General features: G+C 34.4%; 1 protein-coding gene across 3 annotated transcripts in view; it reads right to left on the bottom strand.

Moving 5' to 3' along the window:
• Positions 1-4,961: 4,961 nt before the first annotated feature.
• Positions 4,962-21,072, bottom strand: part of Pbk (PDZ binding kinase) — a 28,995-nt gene continuing 12,884 nt past the window's right edge. For all 3 annotated transcript variants that reach the window (XM_046442976.2, XM_046442975.2, XM_046442974.2), the window contains 6 exons: positions 18,179-18,272; positions 13,430-13,572; positions 12,639-12,808; positions 10,425-10,554; positions 6,528-6,704; positions 4,962-5,790 (listed from right to left, as the gene is read on the bottom strand). In XM_046442976.2, the coding sequence (XP_046298932.1) occupies positions 5,591-5,790; positions 6,528-6,704; positions 10,425-10,554; positions 12,639-12,808; positions 13,430-13,572; positions 18,179-18,272 (914 nt within the window). In that variant the 3' untranslated portion in view covers positions 4,962-5,590. The remainder of the gene's footprint in view (positions 5,791-6,527; positions 6,705-10,424; positions 10,555-12,638; positions 12,809-13,429; positions 13,573-18,178; positions 18,273-21,072) is intronic.

The raw sequence follows: 21,072 nt of genomic DNA on the forward strand, positions 1-21,072 counted from the left end.
TTAACATAATCGATCCTAGTTGGATTAGATGATTATTTTGGTTTCACTTTTTTTGTTTATTTTTTGTTTGTTTCACTTGTCCTCACTCAGATATCTGGCAAAAGCCTCTTCAAAATTTGTGGTAACAGAATCAAGGTTTATAAATATATCTGAGCTGGTGGACCAGAGAACATGTCAACGTTATGAAAATACCACACACTTAAATGGACACACTTTTTTTTTTTCTTTTTTGGTGGGGGAGGGGTTACTGACCACTGAGCCACATCCCCAGATCTATTTTGTATCTTATTCAGAGACAGGGTCTCACTTATGCTGAGGCTGGCTTTGAATTTGCCATCCTCCTGCCTCAACCTCCAAAGCTGCTGGAGATTGCAGGTGTGTGCCACTGTACCCAGCATGTGCACACATTTTTGTAGTATTATTCTTGAATACATAAGTGAAAAGCAAAAAACTATTCAGATTGTTTTGATTCTTAAAAATCATTGAACTGGTATCTGACCATAAGAATTTGAGGAAGTACTTTTCCAATTTGTGTAAAATTTGTTAGTCTACAATTTTTATTTGCCTGTAAGTTAACACGGTTCCAAATTCTAAAACCTGGGTTCCAAAAGTAATTACAAAAACATTTTAATGCTATTTTCTGCACTGCTGATTTTTAAAAATTCTTTTAAAATATTTTATTTAAAAATTTTTATTAACATGATTTTATTTGCTCAGTGCTTCCCCCGCCCCTCCCTTTTGCTGGTGCTGGGGATTGAATCCAGGGCTTTGTGCATGCTAGGCAAGCACTCTTATCAATTTAGCTATATCCCCAGCCCTGCTGCTTGTGTGATGAATCAGATAAAATTATTAACATTCCATTTGTTCTATTATTCAATTCAGTGCTCTGATAAATTGTTTATTATTATAAGAACAGTAGATGCTCTTTGGAAAAAAAATGATTAGATGATATGGAAATAGATACAACCCTAAAAAGCAGCTTCTCTATAATTCTTTGGGTATGAGTAAAAATATTACTTCAGATTAATTAAATACATACACAGTTCTTTTACAACTCGATTCACTTGGGTATGTCTTAGACTTGTATTTCAAGGATTCATTTCTACTTTTAATGCATGTCATAATTTTCTGTTGATAATTTTTGCTGGTTTTGTAGTTTTTTAAAAAACATTTTTAAAGTATTAATAGGAGAAGCAAGTACAAAATACACTGAAAGGGCCTCATAGCAATGAGACCCCAACAGCAGTGAGCACTTCTAGCATCCAGATCTTGGTTTCTCTATAAAGAACAAGAGGTCCTTGGAGAAATGGTTCATTCTAGAGCTGGGGCAACGAATGTATGAGATGAGCCTAGAATGTACAAGATGAGGTATGCTATAGAATACCTGACCAGTGTGCCTTAAAACTGTCAAAGTGATTAAGAACAGAGAAAGTCTGAGAAACTATCATAGCCAGGGGGTCATGACTCCTAAATGTAATGGGGTATCCCAAATGGGATGCTGAAATGGAAAAAGTTCAATAAGTGAAAATAAATAAATTTTAATAACAATGTGGATTTTAGTACTGATTCATTGATTATTGCAAAAATACCGTAGTGATGTAAAATGTTATTATGGGAAGTGTGGTATGAGGCATGTGGGAACTCTTTTTTGCAACTTTTCTGCAAATCAGAAAATTTATTTTGAAATGTACAACTCAACAGTGAGTTTCTTACAAAGCAAATACCTTCAATTCCCCAGGTTAAAAAATAAAAAACATTGCCAGCATCTTAGAAATCATTTTTTTACAAGTCATTTTTTTATGCTCTTAATTCTTTAGTTTCCTCAAATTGCAGTTAGCTTTTCACATGACACTTTTTGTATATTTTGAATTTTCTGTAAATTGATGCATCCCCATTGTGGCATGTAGCTGTAATTCATTTTTAGTGTCATATATTTCATCATGAGAACATAAAATTTTTCCATATTGTTGATGTGCAGTTTTAGGTTGTGACTATTCAAGCCCTTTTATCTCTTTTATGTCTTTAACTTATTGATGTTTAGTTGTTTACATATTCAAGATATATATTGTCAGTTTGATGGGTTGGAAATATTTTCTTCTATTGTGGCTTTTTTTTTTTTTTTTGGGTAAAGAGATTGATCTCAGGGGCACTTATCACTGAACTGCATCTCCATTCCTTTTTAAGTAATTAATTTATTTTAAAATTTATATTGAGACAGAGTTTTGCTAAATTGCTGAGGCTGGCCTCAAACTTCTGATGCTTCTGCCTCATTCTCTTATAGTCATGTGCCACAATGCACAGCTATATTTTTAATTTTCTGTTACTAATCTTGAAATTCTTTAGTGTCATTCTATTTATCAGTGTTTTTTTTTTTTTCCTGACGATTGATGCTTTCTTAAGAAATCTTCCCCCAAGATGATGAGGTTGTTTATATTAACTCTCTGTCTTTTTCCCCTGTGTTCAGGGCCTTACTCAGTAAGATTTTCCCACCCAGGATTAGCAAATTACTAAACAATTCTTTACTCTCAGTGCTGGCCAGCTAATCCAGAGCCCATTCTACCAACCAACTTTATCATTGGCCTGTCAAATTCAGGACCATTAACTACCTGACTTAATCACTTCAGGGCCCAGTATCAAACAACTAGGGACAGCCCCTAAATCACAGCTTGCTGAAATTATTTACACAAGCCAATCCTGAGACAAGGCTTTGTTGCCCTGGCTGGCCTCATGGTTCTCCTGCCATAGCCTTCCAAGTAGCTGGGATTACAAGTGTGTTCCCCCACATCCAGCATGTACATTTTCATATTAAACTTGTCCCCAAAAAAGGTGAATTTTTTTTACTCTTGCCTGCAAACACTTCTATATTTAGTTTCACAATCATTTTATAGTTTTGTCATACATCACTTAGATTTGATATCTTTAATAGTATATTTTTGAAGTTTCATATTGCTGATATGACTGACTTCTCTACATTGACTTTGTAATCTTCAAAATCTAAATTTAATTATTTGTGTATTCAACTCACCATCTATGAATTAATTATTTCTTCTTTTTAGAGTCTTCTTGTTCTTAAAATATTATCTAAGATCTCCACTCCATTACAGGGTTTCGTGAGAGATGGTAGTGGGTTTTTTTGTTTCATCTCACAGGAAAATCTTTCAAAACTTCTATTAAATATTTTTACAATAGCATCTTTGTAGATATGGATACCCTTACAAGAAAGAAATTTTTAAAAAATTTTTAGAAATTTTGATCTTGATGTTTTTGTTGCTGGATTTCACTAGTGTTTTGTTTAGAATTCATGTGTTCATGAACGAGAATCTTTGTAGGCTCTGCAGTTTCCTTTTTCTCATTCATTATATGTGTTTTTTTTTTTCCTTTCTAGATGAGTCTTGCTATAGTTTATCAATTTTATTCGTATTTTTAAACACTCAACTTGGTATTGCTTCTATTAGGCTTGTTTTAAGTTTTCTACGTATGATAGATTGTTTTATACATTTTGGTTAATTTCTTTTCCTAATGGGAGGGAGATAGATGCTGAATGTGCCCTCTGAAAATTCACATGTTGAAATTGTAATCCCCAAGGTGATAGATATTAAGATGTGGGGCTTGGCAGGGGTGTGATTAGCTCATTAGGATGAAGACCTGAGTGGGATTAGCGCCTTTACAAAGGAAGCTTTAGGGAGTTGCCTTGCCCATTTCTACTATTTGAGGACCAGAGATGCCATCTATGAGGAAATGGATCCTCACTAACATACCACCTTGATGTTGGGACTTTCCAGTTTCCAGAATTGATATTTGTTTTGCAGTATCAGGAACCTAACCCAGGGTCTCAAGCACACTAAATAAATGCTGTACTAGTGAGCTCTATCCAAAGTCTAAGAAGTTTCTTTGTAAGCCACCTAGCTTATGATAGTTTGTTATAGCAATCTAGAATAGGAGGCTGTTTGTTTATCCTATGTACTTGGCTCACTGAGTTTCTAGCCTTTTTAATATAGCATTTAAGGCTATAAGCACTTTTTTTTTTTTCCTGAACCCAAGTTTTTACATATAGTATCTTCAATTAAAGATCCTTTTGTTATTTTTATTCTGATAAACAAATTACAGGTCAAATAGGAACCAGGAGACATGAAAGAAAAATTAACATTTTCTAGGCAGCTGCTAATTATCTCCATTTTACAGATGCAAACAGACTTCCAGAGGCCTTATACTGGTAGTAAAGGCAAAGGTTCTCTAGGAGGTGAGAAAGCCACCTGTTTTAATTTGCTAAGTTATTCAGCAAAAAGTCCTGCTGTGTTGACCCAGTCACAGGTTGCTCTTGAAAATGAGGGCATATAAACAAAATAAGTTTATATCTGAGACATAGTTCTAGAATAAGAATAAAAACCATTTTCTTGAAGTTGGTAGCAAATTGCTATAATCCTGTGTTGATTTACCCAAACTAAAGGGGGGAAGCATGCTGGATTATTTTGTTCCAACTCTAGGAACTGGAACTTTTCAATGAAAAGTATCAGTTTGTTTTTTCTTTTTTAATCCACTTAATGCTTTATGGCTTATAAACAGGAACTGCTAGTCCTCCTATTGAGAATGGGCACTTTGTTAATTTAGCAAAGAATGACACAATATACAAGTCAAAATGAGGATGGTAACACTATTGAGTGTCAGGATACAAAATTATACATTAGATTTCTTAATTAACTTTTCGATTTGCTTTCTTGGCACTTTAATTTTTAACATTATAGCCAAGTGTGAGTACAACAACTAGATTCACAATTACAATTCAGTAATTTTGAAAATTCCAAGGTTGTGGCAGATAGAAACTACTGATACAAATCAACTTTGTTTTACAGATTAACAAAACAAGGTCAAGAAAGGGAAAGAAATATACTTGCATTCACTCAAGAAGTTTAACAACAACACTCAAATCAACTACAGTATAAAGTAAGATAATGCTGAGACTATTCAGTATGAAAACTATCTTTTATTTTGTATTGTCTTACTTGAGTTCTATTATTTTTACACAACCTTGAAATGCAGTATAGATTAATAAATAAAAACTAAAAAAGGGATCAGTACAGAAAATACAAGCCAAAGAATCAAATTACCCAAGGAGCTATTCTACTGAGTCATTTTTTTCTTCAAGTTCTAATGACCATTTATAAGTACATCAGCCAAAAAACAGAAGCAAATGCAGGCTTTTGCACCGTATAAAGTGCTAATTTTAATAGATCCATAAAAAGAAAATATGTAAGAACGATCATTAGTAAAAGTTATGGTCATTCAATTCAAATTAATATTAGACAGTTTACAACATTTATAGTTAGTGTTTTAACTCTATATGAGCAACATTTAAGGGCCTGCAGAGCTAGTTTTTTAAACTTCACAGAAAATCCAGTATAATACTGAGTGCTTATCATGCAAATATAAAATATAGCCTTAAGAAGTAATTCAAATGTTAACAATACTATGGTCCTACAATAGGCCTCTTTCAGAGACTAGTAACTGTAGATCATCATAGTAACTATATAAATGTATCCAAATAAACAGAACAGTTACACAAACCATACATGGTGAGGTGATCATGACATGATCACTGGCCATCTAGTTCTAAAGCTTCAACAATGTGTGCGGCAGAGGGACGATCTTTAGGATCTTCATTAGTGCATACAGAGAAGAGTTCAATTACTTTCTGGTAGGATTCATCAAGTTCTTCCATATTAATAGGTGGCCTGGTTCCCAAAGCTGCATAATATGCCTCATCATTGAAGTCATCTTCATCAAAAGTTTTATCTGCTCACAAAGAAATTAGAGGTTGAAATAAGCTAAACCATTTGAGGTCATGGAAAAGCTTAATAGCTTACCTTCTTGAAGTAAGAACTTATCATCCAATATAGTGTCCATTATACCACAGGCAATCTCTTCAGTCAACATGCCATTGAGTAGATTACTATTGTCTTAGATTTTTAGGCTAACAACCCATATTCCTCCTATGATAACTTTTCAGTATTTTTTTCTCAAGGGGAGTTTTTAAGGTAACTTTGTTTCTCTAGATTTAACTCAGGGGCTCTCAACCTCTGAGTGAGTCCTATTTTGTGTTTTATTTAGAGACATTGATGAGGCTGGCTTTGAACTTACAATTGTCTCAGACTCCAGAGCTGCTGGGATTATAGGTGTGAGCCATTTTCCCCTTCCTAGACCTAAATTTATTTCCCTATTTTCGATCAATCTAAATCTCAATTATGTGACATTAAACATAACCAAATTAATCACTAGTATTAATATACTATGTACGTTACAAACTATCTACTAAGTCAAACATCTTGCTTTTTAAGAATTTTATCTTAATGTAAATATATAAATGTATAAGCAAATCTTCAATGTGAAGCAAAGACATTGATTTATGTTCTATTCATACCACTGGTCTGGGGGTGTAGTTCAGTGGTAGAGCATTTACCTAGCATGTGCAAGGCCTTAGGTTGGATTCCTAGAACTGAAAACAACACAATAATAATAAAACAAAACTGTACCTTCATCATCATCATCATCATCAAAATTAAAGTGTGGAATAGATAAAGTCATCATTTCCCACAGAGTAAGGCCATATGCAAATATGTCTGCCTTATCAGTAATAATGCCATTTTCCTCTAAAGCTTCCTTGGGCTTCCACGGCTCAGTACCAATGTAACAGGCCTCAGGATCAGTCACTGAAATAAGCAAAATGCAAATAAAATTATGAGGGCAGCATTAGAAATCCCTAAGAAGAAAAGCTACACAATAAAAATGGGCAAATGGTTCACAGGCTAATCATATCCAGCAGACATGAAAACACATTCAACTTCATTGATAAGGTACTTTCCCTGTATCAGAATGTTAAATTTCAAAAGGCGATCAGTTGTCAAGACATAGGGAAACAATTCTCTTAGAAAATGGTAGGAATATAAATAGATTGTGGATAACAAGATTTCATACTCTAGAGCAAGACGGCCTCATCAGAATTCAAATACATGCAAGCTGTCAGCCTTGGGCAGATACCTAATGGGCCTCAGGTTCTTCGTTTTGTGAACTTGCTGTCATAGAACGGAGGATGAAATTTCATTTCAATGCTTTCATGATTGCTAAGTCAGAAAATCAGGAAAGGGTCAAATCATACACTGGCTCTGCTTAGGAATGACACAGGTCCACTCACATTTCTATTTACATTTTAGAGTCAATTCATCAATTTCATCTATAATTCTGACTGGGAATAGACTGAATCTCTACGTCAATTTGGGAAGAATTAACATCTCAACAGTATTGAGTTTTCCAGTCTATAATCGCACTATTTCTCCATTTAGTTATATATATTACTTAATTCTCTCAGTGATGCTTTATGGTTTTCAATATAGAGACCTTAGACTTGTTAGATTAATTCTTGAATATTTTTTTGAGTTTTGACACTTAAAAATGGAATTTTTATTATTTATTGATAATATACAGAAATATAATAGCTAACTTTACTTTTTCTAATGGTTTTATAGATTTCTCTAATGTTCAAAAGAAATCAACAGTAGAAACATTTAGCTCTTGAGTTTTCCTTGTGGGAATGTTTCTTTAATAGATGTAAGGCTATTTAGATTCCCTATTTTCTTCCTATATCAACTTTTGTAATTATATTTTTAAGGCAATTGTCCTTTTCATTTTAAGTTATCCAATTTAGTGGTATAAACTATCTTATTCTTTATATATGTGTAGAATCTACAGCTGTATTTCTTTTGCATTCCTGACATTGTTTTCTCTTTTTTTCCGGATCAGTCTATAGGGACTTATAACTTTTATTATCTTTTCTATGAACCAGCTTTAGGCTTTACTAATATTTTCTAGTGTTTATTTTTTCTTCTGATTTCTATTCATATATTTCTTATTCCCTTTCTCTGGTCTCCTTTGGATCTGTCTTGCTCTTTTCTAGCTTGCAAGTGAATACAGGTGATTCATTTAGAACTATTTTTTTTTTTTTTTTAACTATAGTCACTAATAGCTACAGATTTCCCTCTAGGCCTTGCTTTAGCTTTCCCTCACATATTTTAATGTTGTATTTCCTTATTATTTAATTCAAAATACTCTCCAATTTCCCTTATTGTTTTCTTTGGCCCATAAGTTAAATTTTTGTTGTTAAATTTCCAAATACATCTTAGTGGTTTCTAAATTTTTATTTATATATGACAGAATGCATTACAATTCATATTACATATATAGAGCAAAATTTTTCATATCTCTGGTTGTATACATAGTATATTCACACCAATTCATGTCTTCATAAATGTACTTTGGATAATGATGTCCATCACATTCCACCATCATTTCTAACCCCCTGCCCCTTCCCTTCCCTTCCCACCCCTCTGCCCTATCTAGGGTTCATCTATTCCTCCCATGTTCTCCCTCCCAACTATGAATCAGCCTCCTTATATAAGAGAAAACATTTGGCATTTGGTTTTTTGGAATGAGTGGTTGCTAAATTAATTTTGTAGAACTTATAAATTTTCTATTCATTGCTGTTTTCTGCTTTTCTTAGGGTTTCATTTTTTTTGTTTGTTTATTTTTATGTGGTGCCGAGATCGAACCCAGTGCCTCACACTTTCGAGGCAAGTGCTCTACCACTGAGCCACAACCCAGCCCCTCTTAGGGTTTCATTTTTTAAAAACATTTTTTTAGTTGTAGATGGACACAATATCTTTTTTTTTAATGTGGTGCTGAGGATCGAACCCAGTGCCTCACACATTCGAGGCAAGAGCTCTACCACTGAGCTATAGCCCCGCCCTAGGGTGTTTTTTTTTTTAAGTATAACTCAATTTCATAAAAGTTAAATAATGAAAAAGTTTTCCTTTGAATAGTTTTAACTATATTAACTAGGTTTTGATTTGTTGTAAATTTGTATTTTTTGAATATTTTCTAACTGGAATTTGATTTTTCCTTTCAGCCAAAAATTATTTACAAGTGTTTTAAATTTAAAAAAAAAAAATTAGGAGTTTTTATTTCCAATTTTGCTACATATTTCTAGATTTACAGCACTGACATCAACACATGCCAACTACTACACTACTTTTATAATCTGAAGTTTTCTTTTGTGACCTAATAATACATGGCCAATTTTAATATTAATTTCCCCCTACCCCTGTAGTAAGGACTGAACCTAGGTGTGGGTGCTCTTTCACTGAGCTCCACCCCCAGCCCTTACTATGTGTTGAGACAGTGTCTCACCAAGTTGCTGAGGCTGCCCTAGAACTTGCCTCATTCTCCTGAATTGCTGGGATTAGAGGCATTGCTAGGATTATAGGTGTGCGCCATCTGGAATTTTTAATAAATATACTAATACAAAGAGTTTAATCATATTATTCAGATTCCTTAGTTTTGTCTACTTGATTATTAAGTTTTGAGAAAATGACATTAAGAAAATTTCATTTTTATTATCTTTCAAGAATTTCTGTTTTTCCCCAAAGTTTTGACTTTGTTGTAGTTATTTAGCATAAGGATACAGGACAATTCTATTTTCATTAATTATAGATATCATTATAGTCACTATTTATTCTGGCTTTTGCCCTCAATTCAATTTGTAAACTTGTTTTATTCTAATTACTTATACATGATAGCAGATGCATTTTGATTCATTATACACAAATGGAGCATAACTTTTCATTTCACTGGTTGTACACAATGTAGAGTTGCACCACATGTGCAGTCATACATGTACCTAGGGTAATGATGTTCATCTCATTCCACCATCATTCCTACCCACCCCCGCCCGTAAACTTTTATTTCTGCTAAAAATTAAGGTTTACATATGACCCATAAAAGCAGTCATGGGCCATCCTTTTAACTTATATTCATATATTAAAAAAAAAAAAAAAAGCCCTTTCTTAAGGCTTGCTCTTGGTTCTCACCAAGAACATATCTTAAATTTCTGAGAATGATCAGTATTTATAATGCAGAGGGAAGACTGGGTTGGGCTGGGCCAAAAAGCAAAAAGCAGAAGACTGATTTTTACTAACATTCCTCTTTCCTAGTTCTACTCCAGTTTCTTCGAGCAGTTTCCCAAATTTCATCACATTATTGAAATTAAGTGAGTCCCTTTCAAAAATCTTGTTAAAAATTTTTATTTTCCATTCCAAGATGTTTTATATCTTAAAAATCTCAATCCATATTAGAAATCTTTCCCAAGCCTATCTTCAGTTAAAACATAAGCTAATAGTAAAGCTAATAACATATGTGGCATAGGAGGGCCTGGAGGCTAAGTCAAAGTGAGATAGAAAAGTAGGGATACTTTTTATTATATATTTTTCAAAATTTGTTTTAAATCTTTGAAGCATGTGAATTTACTATGTATTTTTACATATAAAAATCAGGAATTTTGAAGTTGTATAAAAACAAAAATTTAAAACAGTATTACTTACCAGTCATATTTTCATCCAATGGTAGAGAGACTCCTACATCACAGATTTTAATTGTTTCAAAATCACCTTTAATTACAACATTTGAAGACTTTATATCTCCATGAAGCAGTTTCTTTTCTTGGTGTAAATACTAAAATTGTAAAAAATCAACACCCGTGAGCAGAAGTACAACTTAATCGACATATGTAACCTTCAGGACTGGAGATGTAGCTCAGTGGTAGAACACTTGCCTAGCATTCACAAAGTCATGGGTTCAATCCTCAGCACCACAAGAAAACAAATTAAAAAAAAAAAAAACACCTTCAAATAAAATTCAAGTTCAGTGACTTGAATTCCCTTCCTAAACTATAAACTTATTCAACCATAATTTCAAATTATTTGAAGCCAGAGAAGGGAAAATCTCTGATAAATCTGAAAGATTTCTTAAAGATAGATGTCTAAGTATATGTTAACTTCTTTGTATTTTCAAACCCATCCTATGTATTTACATATCAGAAGGCGCTACTGCAGTTTTCCAACTTCAGTTTTACTTGAGGCTAGTATTTTGGAAATGATTTTGGAATCTTCCACAAATCTTCCTCAAATTGTTTTTTATTTGTTTTTTCAGTACTGGGGATTAACTTAGGAGTGCTTTACCACCAAACTAAATCCCCAGCCCTTTTTAAAAATATTTTAATTTTGAGACGAGACAGGGTCTAAGTTACTGAGGCTGTCTTAGCTTCCTGGTTAGCCAAGACTACAGGCATGCACGCACCACTGTGTCTCCCTCAAATTACTGAGTTAATGAAGAAGTGACTTAGGGCCACATAATTCAGAAGCAGAAGTGGAAGCAAATGCACTACATTTTGTTTTATTAACTCTTTTTTGTACTTGACAAGTAATAATAATACATTGTAAAATGACCTGCAAAATGGCTATTTGTTCATTCATCAGTATTTGAACATTTCTCTCTGAGCCCAGCTTAGAAATGAGACCGTTTCTTGCCCACGTCCCACAGGGGTGGTGGAATTTGGGTTTCTTCTGTGTGTAATCAGCTGGCTGCAAAATAAAGCTAAGAAAGAAACAGCAAAGAAACCACAGGACACAGGAAGTAATTTTAGAAAGGTGGGGTAGCAGGTGGCTCTCCCATCCTAGAGATCAAGCTTCCACACTGGAAAGAGTGAGAGAGCCCACATGTGCTTTATTTATACAGGGGAAAGCATCAAAGGTTTTCTATGGGATGTTCTTTGCCAAATAAGGTAGGAGGTGGGCTGTCCAGTTTCCAACAGGTTACACCCTACTCTGGAGCTACAAAAGCAGTCTCCCTAGTGGAGGAAAATAGAGGTCATGTCCATTGTGCAATCCATTGAGTGGGAGGAGCCACAAAATAGTTTGCAAAGTAAAACCTAATGGCTAAAGGCCCAGTGAAGACCTCAAATAAACTCAAATAATTAATTCATGGGTGGTGTCCCACAACTGTTCTTGGTGTAGATCTGCTCTTTACACAGGTACGTTTACATACTTAATTTAAATGCAATCCATCATAGAGTGAATAGGCCCAAGTATATTTACACTATTAATTTCATTATTCATACACATCAAAAATATTACTAAACAATTCAGATTTTTAAATTTATTCTATTTGAAATTAGTTTCTTTATAAAAGTATTAGAATATTTAGGAACATTGCTTTTTTTCCCTAATCTGTTTTATCAATTTCATTTGAATTTTTAACATGCAACTTTGGCATCAGTATCATCATTACCTGATCCAATTTTGAGTCACCCAATAGTTTTTTGGAGCCAATGTTACTTCTGTGTAAATGATTTATCCAAAATTACAATAATTTCTTTGCATAACACTGAAGAGTTTTCTTCATTGAACCTATATGTGTATACCCATGATACCTAAAACTTAACATCACACAAAGTAATCCATAGGGGGTTTGCTTATATCAACAAGGGTTAAGGCTATGCCCCCAGGAATAATTACTAAATTTGTGTTAACTAAGTCTAACATGTAATCGCTATTGCAAAACTACCTGGTCTTAGATTATTTCAGGCATATGTGGGGGCCCTAAACAATACTTTCCTAATCAAAATAAAGAAATGGTACATTCTGCAATATGAGACTCTATTCAGACTTAAGGATTAACTCCCTCCTTTGAAGAAAAAAAAATTGTAATTATGTATAACAAGTATTTAGTATTTTCATAGTCCACAAAAATATAGTTACCTTTAGCCCTTTTGCCATGTTCAAAGCAACTTTTAAAATTACAGCTGCTGGAAAGGCATGCTGGCTGTCTTTATTTCGCTCCTCTATTAAATCATTTAGAGACTTTTCACCTCCATACTCCATAGCAAGGCACAGACTGCCATCACTGGCTTCAGTAAAAGCACGATAACCTCAAGAAAACAGAACATGTCTTTTTTACAGCACTGTGATTGAAAGCATGAATCTGGACTAATACTAACAAATATACGATGAAACAGCTATTATTTACAAAACTAATTCAGTAGACCAAATTTTAAATGCCTTCAGTGGTTGCCACTAGTAACACAAATTAAAATTTTTTTTATACTCTGTGCCTCCCTGAATAAAATGATTTTACCATTAAATGAAGATCATTTTAAAAGGACAGCACCATAATGACTACATCCCCATGAAGTTTAAATATATACTTAAAAGATTTTTATGAGATTTTTTTTTTCCCTTCAATCCAGGGTTTCTCTACCACTAAGCTACATCTCCAGCCCTTTTTATTTTAAGACAAGATCTCCCTAAGTTACCAAGGCTGGCCTTGAATATACAATCCTCCTGCCTCAGCCTCCAGAGTTCCACAGGCATGTGCCGCTGCACTAGGGTAGAATTTTTTTTTTTAGACTGTCCACATTAATTTGATTCCTGACAACCTTCAGCCCCATTCTCTTCATTTTGATTAGTGAAACCAGTTAAAGTATTTATACTATTTCTGGATATAAATAATAATAATATTCCACGTAACTGGTAACAAATTTAAAACTTACCTACAATGTTTGGATGATGAAGGCTTTTCAAAATCTTAGCCTCATCAATTAGTCTCTTTTGATATATACTCCGATAATCATCACTACAGATGGGATTAATCTTTTTTACAGCCCAAGGAGAATGAGACAAACCTCTTGGAGATCTAAAATAAGTAAGTAAATATATATGTATGTATATATTAATAAAAAATAGTATTAGAATGAATAAAGACCCACAATACATTTTCAAATATTAAATTTTGAAAGACTTGACAGTAATTGTTTTTAAAAAATATTTAAGGGACTGGGACTGTAGTTCAGAGGGAGAGTGTTCACCTCCCATGTGTGAGGAACTGGGTTCGATCCTCAGCATCACATAAAAATAAAATAAAGATATTGTGTCCACCTATAACTAAAAAAATAAATATTTTAAAAAATATTTAAAATATTTTAGACTATCAACACCTCTGCTACATTTCTCTTGCAACTAGAACATATGAAAAGATGAGAGAAATCTGTTGATGGAACAACAGAGATGGAATAAAAAAAGGAGAAACTGTTATAAACTATCTAAAATTATAAATTTTTAAGATGGACATAAGTCTGTAACCCAGCAATCTGGGAGGATCCTTGGGAGGACCACAAGTTCAAGGCCAGCTTCAGCAATTTAGCAAGGGCCAAAGCAACTTAGTGAGACCTTGTCTCAAATAAAAACTAGAAAGAGCTGGGGATGTGGCTCAGTGGTAGAGTGCCCCTGAGTTCATTCCTGGTACCAATAATAATAACAAAATATATGTATACACACACACATTTTAAAATTGGAAACTACTATTTTCTATTTTTTCTCTTCTAGCATGTCATATAACCAAATGCTTATTAAACATATGAATCAGAGATGAGTTACAGAATGATAACATAATAAATATTAAACCTTAAGAAATTTAACTTAAAGAAGAGAAGTTAAACAAAAACACTTGGGGGGCTGGGGTTGTGGCTCAGCGGTAGAGTGCTCACCTAGCATGTGTGAGGCCCTGGGTTCCATCCTCAGCAAAGGGGAGGGTATGTAGCCAAACATGGAAGTTTGTGAATAGGCCCAAGTATATTTACACTATTACACCTGTAATCACAGTTTATCAGGAGGCTGAAACAGGTGATGCCCAAGCTCCAGGCCAGCCTGGGCAACTTACCAAGACCCTGTCTCAAAAAATAAAAAGGGCCTGGGAAATAGCACAGGTAGAAGGGCCCTGGTTCCATCCCCAGTACTGAAAAAAGATGTAGACTGAACCAAAGATACAGTTAGCTTTGTACTCTCTCACAGGCATAGCACTGCTTTGCAGAACTTTGTTCAATGGAAAATCCTGTACTCAAAAGAATCATAATATTTCTTAATTCATATATATCTATTATCCATAAGTTTATCTAAATTGTTTTTAAACCTCCAGGTTTGGGGGGTTTCTGTTCATTTGTTTTTGTTTTGTTTTGGTACCAGGGAATGAACCCAGGGACACTTTACCACTGAGCCACATTCCCAGCCCTTTTATATTTTATTTAGAGACAAGGTCTCACTGAGTTGCTTAGGGCCTTGTTAAGTTGCTGAGGCTAGCTTTGAACTTGCAATCCTCCTGCCTTGGCCTCCCAAGCCACTGGGAATGCAGGGATGTGCCACCATGCTCAGCTAAACTTAGTTTTAAATAACAGCAGCATTTGAGGGGAAACCTTTTCCATATCATTTTATTGTAAAAAAAAAAAGCTATTTCTCAAGTTTCAGTGTTACCCTCATAGCTCTTGACTGTTTAGACTCTAGAGAGAAAGTCTATCCTCTCCTTTTCCATACTTACTCTGATCTACAGAATAACAAGAACAGATTTATAAAATCTGAATAAATACTTGGCTATGCTAAAAGTTGATTCATTAAGAATAATAAAACTGACAAATTTCTGATGAGATTATGCAAAGAAAAACAAAAGGTAGCATAAATAATATTTCAAATAAAAATGGGGACATGACTACAGGTATAGTAGAAAATTTTTAAAGTAAATACTAAAACTTTTTGCCAATAACTTAAGACAAAATGGATGTTACTAGAAAAATCTAAGAAAACTGATTAAAGAAAAAAATTACTCAGTAGCTTAAAATCTTCCTACGAGAAATATGAAGCACAGATGATTCTATAAGTGAATTTACTAAACTCTCAAGAAATCTGCCGTTCAATCTCATACAAACTATTCCCCACAAAATGAAAAGTAAAGGGACTCTAATATAACTCCCCTTTTAAAAAAAATCAAAAAGAGAGAGCAGAAAAAGGAAAATCACAACCAATTTCACTTATATATACTTATAGAACAAAAATTCCTAGGAAATATTAAAAATCTATCAATTTATTTAATAATAATCAAAATACATTGGGTAGTTCAGGAATTCAAACTTGATTTAACATTTAAAAATATAAACTTCTTGATTAAAATAATAGCTTACACACATATGTATATGCCAGGGATGGTACCACATGGTACCATGTGGTAAAAAAGTGAGTCTGTAATCCCAGTGACTCTGGAGGCTGAGGCAGGAGGATCACAAGTTTAAGGCCAGTCTCAGCAATATAGTGAGGCCCTAAGCAAGACCCTTTCTCAAAATAAAAAGGACTGGGGATGAGGCTCAGTGGTTAAGCATCTCTGGGTTCAATCTCCAGTACCAACAAATAAATATATGGCAAATAGCTGTTTTAAGACATTCCCACTTACAAGAATGGAAATAACAGAAGAGGAGACCAGAGCAACTCAATTTCAGAAGCTAGAAAGCAGATGAAAGTAACTGACTCAAAAGACCTAGTGAAGAGCTTGAAACATGATGTACAAAGCAGGGGGATTCCTATACACCAGTCCCAATTCCGTCCCACTGGGCAGTCCCCAGCCCCTACTTCTAGAGACCTGCTTTGGGAGGAGGTAAAACAGAGGGTCTTTAGCCTTTGGTTTACTAGCAGTTGAAAACATGAGACTCGGGTAGGAACAGAGTAATAACTAATAACACAGGCATACTAAGTGCTCAGTGAGTTTTTACATGTGTATACATCTGTTATCGATATCCAAGATACAGAACACATCTACAACCTCAAAATACTTGGATGTTATTTTTAAGAAAGATAATTAAAATCAAGATTTAAAAAATGAAAAACTCAACTGAAACCTTGGAAGATAAAGTTGGGGAAATATCCCAGAAAACAGCAAAAAGACAGGATAACCAGAATAAAAAAAAAAAAAAAGAAGAAGTAGGTTAGAAATCAGTCCAGTAAGTTCAATATCCAAATAAAAGGATTTGAGGTAGAGAAGAGTGAAAAACAAGTTGGAAATCATCAACAAAGTAATTTTTTTAATTTAAAATATTTAAGAACAGTAACTATCAGATTCCAAGCGGGGCACACCCAGACATGTAATTTGTCAAATTTCAGAACACTGGCAACCATCAGATCATACAAAGATCTGGAGAGTGGGGGCTGGGGTTGTGGGTCAGTGGTAGAGTGCTTGTCTAGCATGTATGAGGCACTGGGTTTGGTTCTCAGCAACTCATAAAAATAAGTGAATAAAATAAAGGTTCATCAACATCTAAAAAAAATTTAAAAAAAGATCTGGAGAGTGGGAGAGACAGATAACATAAAACAGATTACATGAAAAGGAATGAGCAATCAGAAAGGCTTCACAATTCTCAACAGTAACACTGTAAACTAAAATACAATGGTGGTGATAGATATTCTCAAAATACTGGAGGAAAATTATTTCCAAACAAGAAATGCTTCAGGAATACTCCACTGTTCATAATTGCTAGAATATTCTTAATTCATTAGCTTCTTATTTTAGAAAGCATTTCTGTTTGGAAACAATACAAATCTAGGTAAATGAAGCTAAGATATCCTAAGAAAGATTGGACTAATCAGGCCGATTCCAAGAATTCATTAAGGAATACATACTAACTGAGTATTCTGCTACTTAACAGACATGAAATTAAGTAAAGAGTAATGATTAAAAGAAATAATTTTAGAAAACAAACCATCACCAGTGCCTGTAATCCCAGCAAATGAGGAGGCTGAGGCAGGAGGATCACAAGTTCAATATCTGCCTAGGCAACTTAGTGAGATCCTGCCTCAAAATTAAAAAAAAAAAGAAAAGAAAAGAAAAAAATGCTGGGGATGTATGTGGTACAGCACCCTGTGGGTTTCAATCCCCAGTAACACACATACACACAAAACTGTTGACATCTATATTACTGATAATTAGCACCATACTTATTCAATTACTTCGTTTCTAACACAATTTCCTACACTTTAAAATCATGTATTTCCTCCTCTTAATAACAACGCCATAAGAAACAAAGCCCTTTTGACTTCTTTTAGAAGGAAAGATCCTGAGAAGGCAACTCACCAGATAGAGGAAGTTATTAGTCACTATCATTTTTAAGCAATGGCTTCCTCTTTGAGGTTTACTTATTGAAAATCTTATGTTAATACTACAAAGGAAACCTTTCCTCTGTCACTTCCCCTTCTTATAGAAGCCAAGGAAAAATTAAAAGGTAAACTACTTCCTCTTAAGTAATTCATCAGGAGTAGGCTACAAGAAAAGTATACCAGGCAAGAGCTGGAAGTTATTGCATTCTAGGGACTGGGATACAGCAGTCAGGCAGGATAAGAAACATACCCTAAAGCCACATATTTGACTTTTCATATTCCTTTTTTGTTTCTGAGTTCCATATAAAACGGTTAACCTGAAATTTTATACTCACCTCTTCATTAGGTAAACATTTACCCCAGTCCCAAAGCCAAGCTTCTGCATAAATGGAGAGGCAGGGATAGTTACATACGGAGTTGGACATAACACTAAATGTTGGAAAAAGAAACAAAAATAGAATTAGTTTGTGAAAAAGCTAATAAAAGCATCCTAATAGTCTAAAAATATTGTCATTAAGACTATTAATTGGCATAATCTTTTTGGAGAGCAATTATAGTTATCTATCCTAATCTTAAATGGATACCCTTTAACCATGCCTACATTAACCCTGAAGCAGACGTCAGTAAATTGTCTTGTGTTTCTATGGCCCACAGACTAAGAATTTTTTCCAAATTTTTAAAGGGTTGTTAAAAAAATAAAGAATATACAACAGGGTTCACGTGTGTGCCCTCCAAGTCTAAACTATGTACTAACTGCCCTCTGAGAGAAGAGAAATAAATGAAATATAAATATATATATTTGAATATTGGTGTTTGCTGCTTTTTTTTTTTTTTTTGGCACTGAGGATTGAACCCAAGGATGCTCCACCACTGAGCTATATCCCTAGCCCTTTTTGTTTTATTTTGACATGGGGTCTCATGAGTTGTTATGGCTGGCCTTGAACTCAGAAAAAAAAAAAACACAACTCTCAGTGATCACCATCAGAAGCCTAATTACAATATACATTCCAGAGCATTATTGTCTTTAAAAAGATGTGATAAAGGAGTTCTACTTCTGCTCATGAACAATTACTGCTCTTGAAATGACCATCTCATCATGAACAACAGAACACCTGACACAATACAATGGATTTTACACATGACGACAGGCAGAGTAGGTCTGCGTTCTCTGAGGGAAGAGAAAGAAATGAAGGGAGCCCTATATAACTGCCCTGATTTTATGCATAAAGGCAGTTTCCAGGCTGCAACATAAAGGAAACACAGCCTGGCAGTCTTGTAAAACTATGGAGATAGAGATCAAAGAGACCTAGGTGACTAGAATTTGTAGAGCAGAGAACCAAAATGGAAGGAGCTAGAGAAAGAGTGCTCTGAAGATCTGGCAAGATCTCCCAGTGAGTACTTGGCTAAGTGCTCATCTGCAAACACAATGGGTAGTTACATATGGAAAGCCAGGAAAGAACTGACTAATTACTAGAAATCCCACAAGTCTAGGAATGAATTCACTTTACCATAAGTCAGAATGTAGTAACTCTAGTCACAACTTGGTAGCACAGCTACCTTTTAGCCCAACAAGAAAAATCTATTAAAAAACTTAAAAGCAAGTCTCAAAAGGAACAGACTAACATGCAGGTGAGTTAACTTTAGGCCTTAATGAAATCAAAGAGTCTAAAAGAATAAGAAAGTCCAGCACTAAAAGATGTGAAATATAAAAAAATTACCAGCCATGAAAGAAGCAGGAAAATATGTCCCCAAAATATGTCCCATACCAGGGGAAAAATAAACTAATAAAAACATACCATCAAATGACAGGGATTGTGGAATTAATGACAAGAAATCTTAAAACATATGTTAAAAATGCACTTAATGATGTAAAGAAAACTCAAAAGAATGAAAAATGTAAGAGATAAGAATAACCACCTTAGAGTCTAAGAAAGGTGAACAGAAACTCAAGATACAGCAACAAACACTACCAAAAATGAAGCAGAGGAGAGCAAAAAAATCAGTGAGCTATGGAGTGTTAGTCTGTAAACAAGTCAGGATGGCGCCTGGCATTTTGCCAGAGGGAGTGGTTTGAGAAGTAACGCCAGCGAGCCATTAAGTGTGGAGATTCCTTATTGGTTGACTGCTGTATCTAGTTTATGTTAATTAAGATAAGTTGTATGGAATGTATATATACCCCTCCTGCCCTACAATAAACAGCTCCCACTCCTGCTGTATCAATCTACACAAGTTCTTTGTCACACACACACCCCCCCACCCCCGGTTATTTTGCTGCAGCCGGACTTCGGCAATGGAGCAATAGCAAAATAGATTTAAGTTCCATAATTTATTAAGTATAAATGGTCTAAACAGTATTATCCAATAAACCCTGCCACAAGAAAAATATTCTGTATTTATGCTGTTCAGTACAGAAGTCGCTACCCAAATGTGGTTACTTAGCACTAAAGAGTGTGGCTAATATAAATGAGAAACTAAATTGGTGATTTTATTTAATTATAATTAATCTGAATCCAAATTTTAAATGGCCCCATGTGGCTAGTGGTGAAATTGTCTAACTAAGGGTGAAAGTTGTCAGAATGGATAAAAACAAAACTATATAATATTTATAATAAACTCACTTTTAAATATAAAAACACAAATAAAAGGTTGGAAAACATATACCATTCAAACAATAATCAAAATAAAGCTGGATGGCTCTGTTATTATCACATAAAATGGGCTTCAAAACAGAGTATCACCTAGGATAAAGAAAGGCATTTCATAATAGCCAATGAAATGGAGACCCTGCCTTAAGTGTGGGCAGCACTGACCAATAAGATGATGGCTTGGATGAAATAAAGTTTGAAGAACAAGGAAGCAGCGCAGATGCAAGCTCCAGTCTTCTAGAATGGGTTCTCGATTTCTGCTGCCATCATCAGAGGATATTGGACTCTTGCTTCTTCACTCTTCAAAGCAGTCTCTGACAGTGATTCTCTGGAAGCCTTTGGTCTCAAACTAGGGTAACACCATTGATCCCTCTCAGTCTGAGGCTTCAGCCTCTTGGACTGCACAGCTACTGGTTCTTCCAGCTCTCCAGCAGATGGCCATTGTGGACTGTCCAGCTTCTGGTTACTTAATCTAACCTAATAAGTGTCCCTTTTAGAATTATACTTCCTGTTGATTCTGCTCCTCTAGAGAACCCTGATTAATACATGTGTGTACTTAACAACAAAAATACATGAAGCAAAAA

Source organism: Marmota monax, unplaced genomic scaffold (genome assembly GCF_021218885.2).
Source record: "Marmota monax isolate L192 unplaced genomic scaffold, Marmota_monax_Labrador192_F-V1.1 WCK01_AAM20220418_F8-fsc00344, whole genome shotgun sequence".
In the NCBI taxonomy this organism is placed as follows: Eukaryota; Metazoa; Chordata; class Mammalia; order Rodentia; family Sciuridae; genus Marmota; species Marmota monax.